Source organism: Bison bison, unplaced genomic scaffold (genome assembly GCF_000754665.1).
Source record: "Bison bison bison isolate TAMUID 2011002044 unplaced genomic scaffold, Bison_UMD1.0 scf7180017864325, whole genome shotgun sequence".
In the NCBI taxonomy this organism is placed as follows: Eukaryota; Metazoa; Chordata; class Mammalia; order Artiodactyla; family Bovidae; genus Bison; species Bison bison.
Genome location: NW_011494897.1, coordinates 10,380,022 through 10,394,105, shown reverse-complemented (window position 1 = coordinate 10,394,105; position 14,084 = coordinate 10,380,022). Strand labels below are relative to the sequence as shown.

The 14,084-nt window shown below is 34.7% G+C and overlaps 1 protein-coding gene across 2 annotated transcripts in view; it reads left to right on the top strand.

The window, feature by feature from the left end:
• Positions 1 to 14,084, top strand: part of BRINP3 (bone morphogenetic protein/retinoic acid inducible neural-specific 3) — a 497,054-nt gene that overhangs the window by 12,894 nt on the left and 470,076 nt on the right. For both annotated transcript variants that reach the window (XM_010853296.1, XM_010853297.1), the window contains exon 2: positions 9,642 to 9,927. In XM_010853296.1, the coding sequence (XP_010851598.1) occupies positions 9,692 to 9,927 (236 nt within the window). In that variant the 5' untranslated portion in view covers positions 9,642 to 9,691. The remainder of the gene's footprint in view (positions 1 to 9,641; positions 9,928 to 14,084) is intronic.

Here is a 14,084-nt window from a genome sequence, read left to right as displayed (position 1 = left end):
GGTTCAGTTGCTCAGTCATATCTGACTCTTTGCAACCCCACGGACTGCAGCACGCCAGGCTTCCCTGTCCGTGACCTTGTGACTGTCCAACTCCCAGACCTTGTGCAAAGCCATGTCCAGTGAGTTGGCGATGCCACCCAACCATCTCATCCTCTGTTGTCCCCTTCTCCTCCTGCCTTCAATCATTCCCAGCATCAAGATCTTTTCTAATGAGTCAGCTTTTCGCATCAGGTGGCCAGAGTATTGGAGTTTCAGCTTTAGCATCAGTCTTTCCAATGAATATTCAGGACTGATTTCCTTTAGAATGGACTGGTTGGATCTCCTTGCTGTCCAAGGGACTCTCAAGAGTCTTCTCCAACACCATAGTTCAAAAGCATCAATTCTTCAGTGCTCAACTTTATAGTCCAACTCTTTTATCCATACATGACTACTGGAAAAACCAAAGCTTTGAATAGATGGACTGTTGTTGACAAAATAATGTCTCTGCTTTTTAATATGCAGTCTATGTTGGTCATAACTTTTCTTCCAAGGAGTAAGCGTCTTTTTATTTCATGGCTGCAGTGATTTTGGAGCCCCCCAAAATAAAGTCTGTCACTAAATAAATATTTTTAAAAATCAATACCTTTAAATAAACAATGTCTAGATTAAGGAAGAGCAATTTTAGGCCATTTGAAGACTAAAATTATAGATCATAACTATAATTGAATTAAAGTCATAAATTAATGCATCATTATTGAGATGATATAAATCACTGAATAATGATACTCTCATTCTTTTATTAAATTTGACTATGTACTACATATAGTTCATGAACATTCAAAGTTGGTAATTTGTATGTACATGCATATTGGAAGATGATGTGTCATATCATGCATGCATGTTTGAATATGTCAAATTTAATATTTGAGTTTAATTGGTGTTCATGAAACGCTATACCTTTAAAATTATTTTTGTTATAGCCAGGGATCTTCCTTGCTAAATGTAACTATAATATATAGATATATGTATATTTTTAGCTGTAGTCTTGAGTTTTCACACTATTGTTCTTTCAAATAATACTTGTTTGAAATGATCCTCATATTCTTGTCCTTATCTGGTATGTTTGAGAACATAATAAAACTGACCTTATATAAAAATTTTTGGCTGCATTTCAACAAAATATTAAAGTCATCTCATTCCTCTGAAATGGCATTATGTCTCCCATCTTGAGACACCAGTTCTGTTTTATGTATGTTGGATAGTGTTTTTTTGTTGTTGTTATACTATACTATAAAACAATTTATAATCAGATTGAGTAATCAGACCATTAATCTTGTAATATCTCTGAAGATCAGATAGGTAAAGTAAATCAATCTGACCATGATTATACTTTTAACAATAAATAACACATACACTCTGAAAACCTTAGTTTTCTGATTTTTGTTTTTTAGTTTATAGTAGTACATCTTAAAAGATATTAAACTGAGTAACATTTAGCTGATTAAGCTATAATCTTTATTGAAAACATTAAAGTATATGGAGCAGACATGCTTTGAAAAGCCATCATATGAAAACCTATATTATGAAAATTCATAATATGTAGTTACTCAGATCACTTGCTTATAATTGCCTGAGATAAAAGGATCCCATTTTCATTTTATTTTCTATTTTTATTATTTATATTGTCCGTTTAAAGATTTTATTTTGTTCAAAAGCATTTCATTAAGTGGCAACGAAAATCCTAATAAATAAGTTTCACTATGCAATTAGTTCTAATTTGGCTGTGGTGTGGTCTAACAGAGAGCACAGTTTTCGGTTTAAGTTCAAGAGAAGTGCTTGAACCCTTGCACTGCTGCATGTTCTTTCGCCCTGAACTTCAGTCATCTAAATAAGTAAACGGTGATAATAAAACATGCCACACTGTGCCTCTCGGAGGCAAAGGAGGAAATATTGGTAAAATGCATGGCATATCGAAAGATCTTAATATATGTTTATTTTGTTGTGAAGAAATTAAATATAGCATGTCATTTTCATCATCAGTCTCTCCCCATCCCCTACCTTCCAAAGCAAGCCGCCAACCCATTCCACTGCTGTATCTATATTATTATTCTTTAAATTCAGCAGTTGCAATACTCTGTGACACACTGCACTCATTAGTGGGAAGAGGATTTGTGTTTGACTTTGCCCATGAGCTCTCATTCATTTGGTCTATCTTTTGAAACCTTGAATAATGGAACATAAATGAAAAGTTTCCTAGCTTTCCCCAATTGCGTGTGTGATCATGAGAATACCTTATATGTCTACCTACAGCTAATAATTAATAAGGGTGCTTTCAGATCCTTGTTCTTAACAATTTTTGAACATTAAGAATGCTTTGCTTTGGTACTGCTTGAACATGTCATTTATGATTATGATTTGAACACAGAAACTATGACCTCAGAACTCCATTTCTCTCTTTTCTCAACTGTCAAAGCCAGTGCCATCCTGAGGCATAGGTCAGTTGCAAACTCCTCCATAAAACATTCTTTTTTTTCCCCCACATTGAAGAAGTTTTCTTAACCTTGCCATCTGTATCACATTAATTACACCTCAATTTAGTACTTAATTAATCATCATTTATTCATTCACTCAAACAATACTTATCAAACAATTTTATTTCAGACACTTTGCTAACTGTACTCAGTTGCCATTAAACTAGGAACAATTATTGTCCTCCTAAAATGAAGTCTAATTGGGGGCAGGGGAGATATGCAGACAAATAGACATTACACAGATAAATATGCAGTGTCGATGTGCTATAATAGGTGAAGTAATGGCTTCATAAACTATGACTAGTTAACCTAGAAGGGTCACGCAGAGGCCTTGTGGAGGAAGTCACAGCCTAGTCTGAAGCTCAGAGATAGGGTTGGGTTTCGGCAGGTGAAGAGGTCCAGGTCGAAATCATGGTTCAGGTTAAATAAACTGCGTAAGCAAAGGTGCTGAGGATAGGGAGAAAGTGAGGAGAATTTGTGGAATAAAATTATGGCTGGAACAGAGTTGATGTTTGATTGATAATGGTAGTGGCATATACACGGCATGGGGTTTGAATGAAGTTAAACAAGGGAAGACACTTAAAAAAATTATTTATTTGGCTGTGCTTGATATTTGTTGCCACAATGGGTTTCTCTAGTTGCAGCGAGTAGGGGCCGCTCTCTAGTTGTGATTTGTGAGCTTTTCATTGCGGTGGCTTCTTGTCGCAGAGCCCAGGCTGTAGGGCGCACAAGCTTCAGTAATTGTGGTGCGTGGGCTTTGTTGCTCAGAGGCTTGTGAGATCTTCCCGAATCAGGGATCGAACCCTTGTCTCCTGCACTGGCAGGTGAATTCTTTACCACTGAGACACCAGGAAAGCCGAGGAAGGAAGTTTTATAAATTTTCTTAAGAGTTTGGATATTATCCAGAGGGCAACATCATGATCACAGGCGTGTGTGTGTGCTAAGTTGCCTCAGTCGTGTCCAAATCATTGCGACCCTGTGGTCTGTGCCCTCTGTCCATGGGGATTCTCCAGAAACCTAGAGCGGGTTGCCTTGCCCTCCTTCAGGGGATCTTTCCCACCCAGGGATCCAATCTGTGTCTCTTGCGGCTTCTGTATTGCAGGCGGATTCTTTACTGCCTAATTACCGGGAAAGACCTCATGATTACAGAGTGGGAGTAAAAGTGGTGCAAGCTCAAATTTATTTATTTATTTATTTGTTTTTAGTAAGATAGCTCTGCAGTTAAAAAGACAGATTGGAGAGAGTCACATCAGTGTTAGGATGACCATTTATGAAGCTATTTTAGTACTTCATACAGGTTCTGGGAGGTTAGTAGGACCTGTGGTCTCCTCCCTCCTCCTTTTAGCCCCTCCCAAGAACTCTCCTGGGTGAGTTTTATGAGACCTCCTGTGGGCTGGAATGCCCGTCCTTTCAGCCCCTCAGAAATTCTTCTGGTTAGTTTTCAGCCCGTGTTTTCCTTTTGAGAGACAGGCTCAGGCTGGTGGTTACCCCTGTGCCTGGCAGAGGAAGGTAGTTTCGGTCATCAACCTTTCCCTCCCAACAGGAGGAAGAGCTCTTAGAACTCTGGAACTGGAGGGTAAGGAAAAGTAGATCTGAGTGAATGGAAATATCATTTGTAAGATAAAGCACCAGAATAAGAAACAAATGGAAGAATGTTGATTTTCAGTTGACAGAGGTATCTGTTTCTGACAGAGATGACTAGGGGCAGTGCGTCCTGCCTTACATACGGCATTCCTCAGTGAATTCTGAACTTCTGAGGACAGAAGTGGTATTTTTCGTGGCCACTAGGGTTTACATCCATCTCACAACATATCAGAGTGTTTTGTACATTGTAAATGATGGATAAGAGTTACTCTTTTATGCTTATTTTCTATATTAAGTAGGAATATAAATAATGACTAAATGTGGAGATGCTATTAAAAATTTACAGTTATAATATGTTTTAACTTTTCCATCACTTATTTACTTATACAATGTTATATTTAATAGTTATTTAGAGCTCACATTTATTTCATTCAGAGCTAATGTTTATTTCAATATATAATAAAAATATATAATATATGATAAGATAATAATGGGGCTTTGGAAGTGGCCCTAGTGGTAGAGAACCCATCTGCGAATTCAGACACATAAGAGATGAGGGTCAATCACTGGTCGGAAAGATCCCCTGGAGGAGGACATGGCAACCCACTCCAGTATTCTTGCCCAGAGATGCCCATGGACAGAGGAGGCTGGCAGTCTATAGTCCATAGGGTCACAAAGAGTCAAACACAACTGAAGTGACTCAGCACACACGCATACAAGATAATAGTATGCTATATACTAATAGAATTTGGAACTATTTTATACAAATATGCTTATTTTATAATATAATTATTCTTTGTATACCTGATATATTTTTAAAATATTTGATGTATAAATATAAATGTTTATATTTGATAGAATAATATATTACATTTCATTATTTGGAAGAATGTGGCTTTTTAAATGAATGCTATCACTTTGGGAATTGGAGACTTTATTTTGATGATTCAAATATGTATATTTACAAATGTAATATTAGTGATTACGCAAGTTAAGAAGTTACTTTGTGGAGCAATGCAGTAGTTGCTCATACTGAGAAATTTAAAGAATGGGCTTATGACCTTGGCAAATTAGGCAATTTTCTTTCGATTTTTGTTCCATACAAAACAATCTATAAGGGATTGAGATAGAAAAAGAGAGAAATACTGACTAGAATATGTGGTAAAACATAAACAATTGGTTAATCTAGTTGAAGGATATATGTATTTACTAGTTTCTTAGCTTTTCTGTGCATTTTACATTTTTCAAAATAAAAAAAGAAAGATCTTTGACACAATTATTTATGAAACTTCTTGCATTCACAAGGTCCCAAGTGGATTTTATTCCCTCAGAAAATATTTTAGACATTTAGTAAAAATTGGTCTAAATGCAGATGTAAAAGCAATCATATAGCATGAAGTGTTAATTTTTTAATAAATAGGAATCATTAGCATTGGAATACCAACTAGATATTGGATAATGAATTAATATGGTTTACATGATGACCCTCAATGATTTGACTAATGATTCTAAAGGGTAGTAAGTCTGTATCAGTGATTTGTAATCTGCTTTTCATCTTTGTAATTTCAGTTACATTAGAAATTCACCTGTCATATGATAGAACATATTTTATTTTACACATTTCCGTATTCTATGAATTTCAAATACGCATAAGGTGTCACATTTTAGGTAAAAGTTGTGCACTACTACCCTGGAATAAGATTATGGAGGGTTAGTGAGGAAGACTAGTTTAATATACTAGAAAATGTATATATATATATCATATTTTATGTATTTATTATGTATTACATGTATTGGTATATATTACTAAGTATGTAATATAGTCTTAGTGTGTTTTTTTCTGAGTAGATTCTCAAGGCCATTAGGTATTTACAAGTAATAATAATGTGTGAATCGATAATGTTCTCACTAAATTTTATTTTATGAGAAATAATTTGTTACAAGTAGACCATGTACTAAATATATATTTTTAAATAGTATGATATTTCAATAGCCTTACTTTCTTTTATTTTATGAAAAGGGAATCTAGAGCAATACTACTTTTTAATATAAATTCATGTTTTTGCTTTTAATGCATTTTTTACCCTAAATCTCTTTTATTATTCATAAAATATACCCTTACATGTTCTGTAAAGTATTGTGCATTGACATTGTTATTTCCTTAATTGTTCTCTTAGGCACTTATGCCATAGGGTGGCAGAAAAGTTGGGAATGACTTAGTGACTAAACAACAAGAAAAAGAGAACAGAAATCTGCCTGGGCTTCCCTGGTGGCTCAGCTGGTAAAGAATCCACCTGTAATATGGGAGACCTGGATTCGATCCCTGAATTGGGAAGATCTCCTGGAAAAGGGAATGGCTACCCACTCCAGTATTCTGGCCTGGAGAATTCCGTGGACTGTCTAGTCCCTGGGGTCACAAAGTGTCAGACACGTCTGAGCAACTTTCACTCACTAGGCATTTATTCAGGAATAGTAAACTTAAGATCATTTTGTACTATCCCTGCACTCCAGGGAATGGAATTGATGAATTATTTATAATTTTCACTTTCATGATTTCTTTTCCTAATAGTACCTCTGAGTTTAGCTGTTTACTTGTGACTTCCAAATATCCTCAAAGGAATTCTACTCATTACTTTTGCCACTGGTAATATAGCTCACAAAGTTATCATATTATAATAAGGACAATTCAGTAATAATTTTAAAATTAGTACTCATGTACAAGGGTAATTCACATGTGCATTTACCTGCTTTTGTGAAAAATCAGGTAAATGATATCCTTTTGTTCATGAATATGGAGCCTAATGGTCACTTGTTCTAAGGATTTTTGAAAGCTTAAATATAATAATGTGTTAATGTATTTTAACTCTACTTGTCTTCTCATTTTGTAACTCTTCAAAGTTATTTCTTAAAGAAGACTTCAACAGAACTGTTAGGTATTGTACTTGGGTCATTGTTGTTGCTGTTGTTTAGTTGCTGAGTTGTGTCCGACTCTGTGACCTCATGGACTCTAGCAAGCCAGGCTTCTCTGCCCATGGGGATTCCTGGGCAAGAATGCTGTAGTGGGTTGCCATTTCCTTCTCCAGGGGATCTTTCTGACCAGGGATTGAACCTGTGTTTCCTGCATTGGCAGGTGGATTCTGTACTGCTGAGCCACCAAAGACCTTAAAATATAATGATTTCTATAGATCCTCCAAATTACTTAAATTTGGGCAGGATTCTTATTCCCATGTGCTAATAAACTGTTTTGTCAGAAAAACTCATTTCTAAAGAGAAGAGGGAAACATGTACACATATCAGAAGTTGAAGAAACACAAATAAATCTAATGCTAACATTTTTAGGCAGTTTCCCTGTACACAATTAAAAAAAAATCTTTCCAGCTTTCTATATATTACAAGTAAGAATTATGAAGATCTTGACACATATTCAACCTATTTGTAAAGAAAATATTAAAAGCAGTTGTTCTGGGTAATTATACTAAAAATTACAGAATTTTAGGATAGTACCTTAAGTGCCATCTGGGTCAATCATATCCTACATTTATGTTAATAACATGCTGTATCTTAACAAAATCATGTACTTGACGTTAAAGAGTTGGATTTAATTTGATGGTATATAATTATATGATTTTGTACCAGTGTAAAATATGCTTTAAAACACTCCTAATGTCCTTACTACATGCTACTATTCTAGATACTTTAGGTAAGAAAATACAACTTTTTGGTAGCAATGATTGTGTTGTTTATTTGAATATATTTGATCAAGAAAATAAAATTTGTTTCGCAAAGATAAGAAATATTTGTTAGTCATTGATGTGTTATACCTTACCATTATGCATAATAATAATCCTTAGTTTATGAATAAAAATGAAATATATTGTTTTTAAGGTAAATGGTATAGCTTCCACATAAAACCAATATGGAAGAAAAATGTATTTTCTCCGTCAGTTATGACCTGAATCATTTGACAATGTTATGTTTCTACAAATAATTAATGGGGATTCAGGGTCTTTTAACTCCTATTCCAAAATCATTTTATTATATGATATTGTCCTTTCTTATGATAAATCATTTTTAAAATATTGTCAGTTGTAAGGTGTCCCACATTGCTTACAGATGAGGTCATTTTTTAGTCCTCACATTTAAAATTCACCACAGGAACAACTCATAATACTGGGGTGAATTAGATAGTGTATGGATATTGGACCTTATAATTGTATAGAGGGTGAAACTGAATCTGATGACCTAGGTCAATCATATCATATCATTGTTTTGAGACACGTTTTAGTTGCAAAATTGCTGTATATCTTTCATATTGAAATAGTTTAGGATTATGTTATGACTTAAAGGTTTATAACTAAAAGCAAATTAAGCTTATCAATCAGTTTAACCTAACACCAAAGAAATATGGCAACCATCATAGTTAAAATGTTTTACTTAATACTGTGCATTTTGATTGCTCCCTAAAACAGATTTTACTGACCAAAAATGCTCACAATCAAACTTTCTTGCTAGACAGAATTTATTTACTGCAGAGTTTTCTGTGCTATAAATAATAATATTGAAAAGGTTTTGTGAGATGGAAAGTAAAATTGAATTCAGATATTTGTAGAATATTTTGCATAACCTATAGATATCGTATCAGTTGTTTTGTGTAAAGTCATTACACTGAATCACACTGGGATGGTGCCTCTTGTTACTTTAGTTTTGAATGCCTATAAAATTAGTGTATGTATTTTCATAGTTCATATATAATATGCATCTTTTTGTGTGTGTATATGAATTTTATTAATATGCCTATTTATCTTTTGAATAACACACAAATGCACATTTAAATCTTTCAGAGTCCTAGAAATTATTTAATTATGATTCTGTTTAATCAGGAAAGTTTTTCCCTATCAGAATAATGGGAAAATATCTGAATAAACATGCTTACCCCCACTCCTACCCACCTTCACACCCATCCATCTATCTAAATATAGAGCTAGATAAATGGCAGATGCATAAACACACACACAAAATTATTTATGTATTCTAAGACCCACAGTTCCATTCCGTCTTAGTTTATCTTTATTATGGAAATAACTACCTGTATAATTTTAATTAATTTAAAGCCTATCTCTAAAAGAAGTAAAGGATAAAATACATGTAGTGTTAAAATTTATAACATAACTTATTAAATAAACATATCAAGTGTTTCTTTTGAAACTGTTCAGTGTCATAAAACATTTTTGCTGAAAAAGTAATTATGAGTGAAAATTTCTGATGATCATTGCTCACAGTGGGCTTTAGTGATCCACTGTATGATGTTGCCCTGACAAGGTTTGCTGGAACTCAGTGACTTATTTTCAAACAAATAGAGAAGCAACCTAAGTATGAAAGAGCTCTGGAAAAAAATCATTTTGGTGTACTGCTTACGATTGACTTTTGCTATCATCTAATTTAAGACAATGGTATTAGACTTTTTAAAAAGGATTTTCCACCTCAGCACCTTAACTGCTAGAAAAGAACCTCCCAGGGGCTAACTAATTGCCTGTGTATTTTGTCTAGGTGTTGAGGGAAAGCTAAGAGAATGAAGGCTCTAAGTCCCCAGTGGAAGCATGATATGGCGAAGCAGAGCTGGTGCTGAATTGTTCTCTCTGATGGCTCCATGGGAGTGGATAGCACTGAGTCTTCATTGCTGGGTTTTAGCGGTTGCTGCTGTTTCGGATCAGCATGCCACAAGCCCCTTCGACTGGCTCCTCTCTGATAAGGGACCCTTCCATCGTTCACAGGAATACACAGATTTTGTGGACAGAAGCCGGCAGGGATTTAGCACAAGATACAAGATATACAGGTATGAAGCAAAGGGAAAGCAATGGCAGAGATGTCTTCCTTGAAGGTGGTGGATAAGTAAGTTGCTCTAAGGGCAAGTTTCAGATGGAAAAGGGTTTATATGAAGGGTTATTATTTGCCATTCACCACGGTAAGGTTTTCTGGTTATTGCAAAGCATTTCTTGTCGATGTAACTTCTTCCAGAAAAACTGGATAATGGTGACCATTTGTGTACCGCTCCCAAATTCTAGACTAAATTTCAATTCACTGTGAGGCTGGGTTTATCGCTTTAAATACTCAAAATTTTAAATCAGAATTTCTTGAATGGCATTTCCTTTCTACCTTGTACCATGCTTTGTTACCTTTTTTAGCTTAAATGGAGATGGTATCTTCTACGAATCACTGAGAAGTTGAGTCACCTCATCATTTTTTACCTGCAAGGTAATTGCACATTCAGAAGCTGGAGGAAATGGCCATGGGATAAAAAGGAAATGCACATAAATAGGATCTGGGAGCAAGGGCCAAGAAAAAGGAATAGATTGAGATATATGGCCTTTAACTTTCACTGCTCTTCTAAGCTTGAATCTAAATAAGTTACACAAAAGGAGTCATACATTAAATCTGTCAGACTGCTTGCTTCCCACAAGTGCAGTGAATCCATTAAGTAGAGGGGTATCCAAGTGGTTGCCTGAATGGGTTAGATTGCATTGATCTATACCATAAAGAACATTTTATGAAGGTTATCGGTTTGGTTTGTTTTTTCATGATAGAAGTTTACAATTCCCAGTGATTGGTTTAGCATGCATGCAGAAGCAACATTTCATTTTGTATTGGTGTCTGTATCTGTGTAGTTCCTGTTATATAAATATTTTATTTTATGTTATATGCGCACCAGAGGGCACTGTGCTTCTGGTCTGTATGTAGTCTCTCATATAGCATTCTGAGAACTGTATAAATCATGCATATTTACAGAAGAGACTGAGGGTACTGAACATGTTCCGTAAGGCATCACGCAATTCTTGCTCTATGTGAGTGTGTGTCCCTTTCTTCCAGGCAGCCAAGAGCTCTGTCACAAGTCTGCAAAAAAGAATCATTCTACTTTAGTAAATGAAATGACAAATATTAAAGATTTCCTTTCTGAAATGCAGTCAATATATTATGATTCCAGTTATAATCATTTTTACATGTTTTTGTGGGTTTAGCCAGATTTCTTTCACAGACTGAGTGAAGCTATTACATTTCAGAGAATGAGACTGTGTTCTGTTTCAGCATTCTGCAGAAAAATTTTTAACAGTCTCTCAAACAGACGGATGCCAGAGCATGTCTCCAGGATCTATGGCATCTCTGTTGGGAGGTCTGAGGTCTTGTCTTGTGTGTGATTGTTGAGCTTTGGATTATCGATTGATTGGCTGTGAGTTGCAAACATGGCTTGACATGTGTACAGAGGTTCTTGGCTGAATGAAAGAGGCAATCTTTGGATCACCACAGTGAAAGGTAATAAAGAAAACAATGCCTTGGGATTGGTTTGTAGGGTTCATGCATTCCCTGTTGTCTTCATGTTTTTCTATTCATAAAGACCTTCAGTAACTCTCTACTCCTCATCCTTTTAATATTTTTACTGTTGTGTTGTTGAATAAACGTAAATGGGAATTGTTTATTTATAAACAATGGAATAAGATGTCCCTGTCCTTCTGCCTGGACCAGACTACAACTTATATAACCTTTGACACAATGGCTGATGATGCTATGATCAGTGATGGTTGCTATAAAATGAACGGTGTAGTAGACTCAGGAGGATTCCATTTGCCTTGGCACATCGAGTATTTCCTCACATTTCAGAGAATGCTGTCTACCTATCTGTTTGATATAATAGATGGGTTATATGGGTATGAGTTTTCCCTAGTGAAGTTGACCTTATTTTTGGGAACTTGAGAATCTAAATTCAAAGATTAGAATGGCTTTCTGGCTTTGTTTAGTTCTTACCTCTGTTTTAAATATTTGTCTTAATAATTTTTAGACTTATGTTTCATAAATGTTTAATTACTGAATTAGTGAATATTTAAGACACATAAGTGGAAAATTTGTATTTTTCACTATTAAGCACTAAATTTATCATTTTAAGGGACCATATCATTTTGAAAAGTGATCAAATTCTACAAGTGCTTATTACTGTCATAATCTTTTTGCAAGTTATTGCATTGACATAATATCTGAAATGCTTTAGTTATAAATGTACAACATATTAAGCATGAATAATTAGGTCAAATTTCTTTCAGTTGTCAGTCTTCATTTTATCTTCTTTTCCAGTAACATATTTTTCTTTTCACCTCAAATATAGAACAACAAGATCATAACAACTGAACATTGCCAGAATCATAGTTAGAAATTAAAATAAAAGGAACCACTGGTTTTTTTTTTTTCTTGATACTGTGCATTTGTGTCAACTATCAAGTCTTATTTTTAAATTGAAGTGTATTATATTTTTAGGTTTTATTCTGAAGCTACGTTAAAAATATGAAGTGACTACTTTATGAGCAGATCATTGAATTGAAGACCTAGAATGAGGTTGCTAACACTTAAATTGTTATTTGGTTAAACATTAAAGATTGGATTTTCTGCTGTATTTTAGCTAAAGATGGATAATGGAACTTAGGGTAAGCATTTTAAGCAAGTGTTCTCACTTTTAGAAAGTGGACTCTGCCTGGAAAATTTTTGCCCCATGTGAAGCACAGACTAGGAGTACACTTGGCCCCTTAATAAGTGGAAGCCTTGTGATGGCAGTTATTATGTTCTGAAACACCCTCTGTCAGTAGGCCCACCAGCAAACATATAATTTCTTCCACACCATAGAAATCCTCATCCTTTAAATAAATTATAAGGGCTCTGAACAAGGGACACACTTTTAGTATTTCTGACACCATTTTCTTGAACCAGGGATATGAATTCTAAGATAAAATAGATGGTGATTTTTATCCCACAAAAAAAGATATTTCTCATGTGTAAATCCATATATGTTGCCAGAAAATAAAAGTCTTTCCCCACCCCCTAACTTTTACCATTCTTTTTTTTAACCACATGTGTAAGAAAATCATGGGGGGAAGTAATGATGCTTTTCTTATAACTTTAAAGAATGATATTACTATGTATCAATTTACTACAACTTAGCTCGATTCCTCAGAGCGATTTTTCAAAGCAAAATTTGGGTGAGAATAAGAGACAATAGGGATAAATATGATGCCTTATTGGTCTTCTTTTTTTTTTTTTTTTGGATTTTTTTTTTTAATAAGAAAAAAAAACTTTATTTGAAGTGTTCACAAGAATTTTAACATAGTAAACCTCAACTCAAACATTGACACACAAACAATAAAAAATATTAAAGAGTATCATCATACATCATTTTGGCAAAACAAGATGGTCCAAGTTCTTGTCACAAAACATTGCATAGTGACATTTTTCCTGTCAAATGACTAACTAGATGAAAATACCACATTTCTTTTGTGTCCTTAAGAATATGTTGGTCATTTATCGATTATTGAGTTTTGAGAAGATTCGTCTACAATATATTCCTCTGAAAGCTCATAACCTGACCAATTTTGCCATCATTAACAGAGTTTAAGAGTGCTGCTACCTGCCTCTTTCCATTTATCCTCTGATTCATCTAATAACTTGGAAACATCTTCCTCTATCAATTTCCTTTTATTTGCCACTATGAATGGAAAATGAAAAATTCTAAATTCTCAACTTGTATGAAATCTTGAAGCAAACCATAAAGATAGTCCCTTCAAGTCTTATTTTATTCCTTCTTGAAAATGAAAGCAGTACTTTGGGCACTATGATAGGAAAACTGCAGGATAATATATTTTTTAAAGACAGTGCATCATCTTTTAGGGGATTTCATCATTTTCCATGTTTTGTATATCTTAATTCTTTTTACTTTTTTTTTTTTAAATTTTTTATTCCTTTATTTCTCATGTGTTCCCCATCCTGAACCCTCCTCCCTCCTCCCTCCCCATACCATCCCTCTGGGTCGTCCCAGTGCACCAGCCCCAAGCATCCAGCATCGTGCATTGAACCTGGACTGGCATCTCGTTTCATACATGACATTTCACATGTTTCAATGCCATTCTCCCAAATCTTCCCACCCTCTCCCTCTCCCACAGAGTCCATAAGACTATTCTA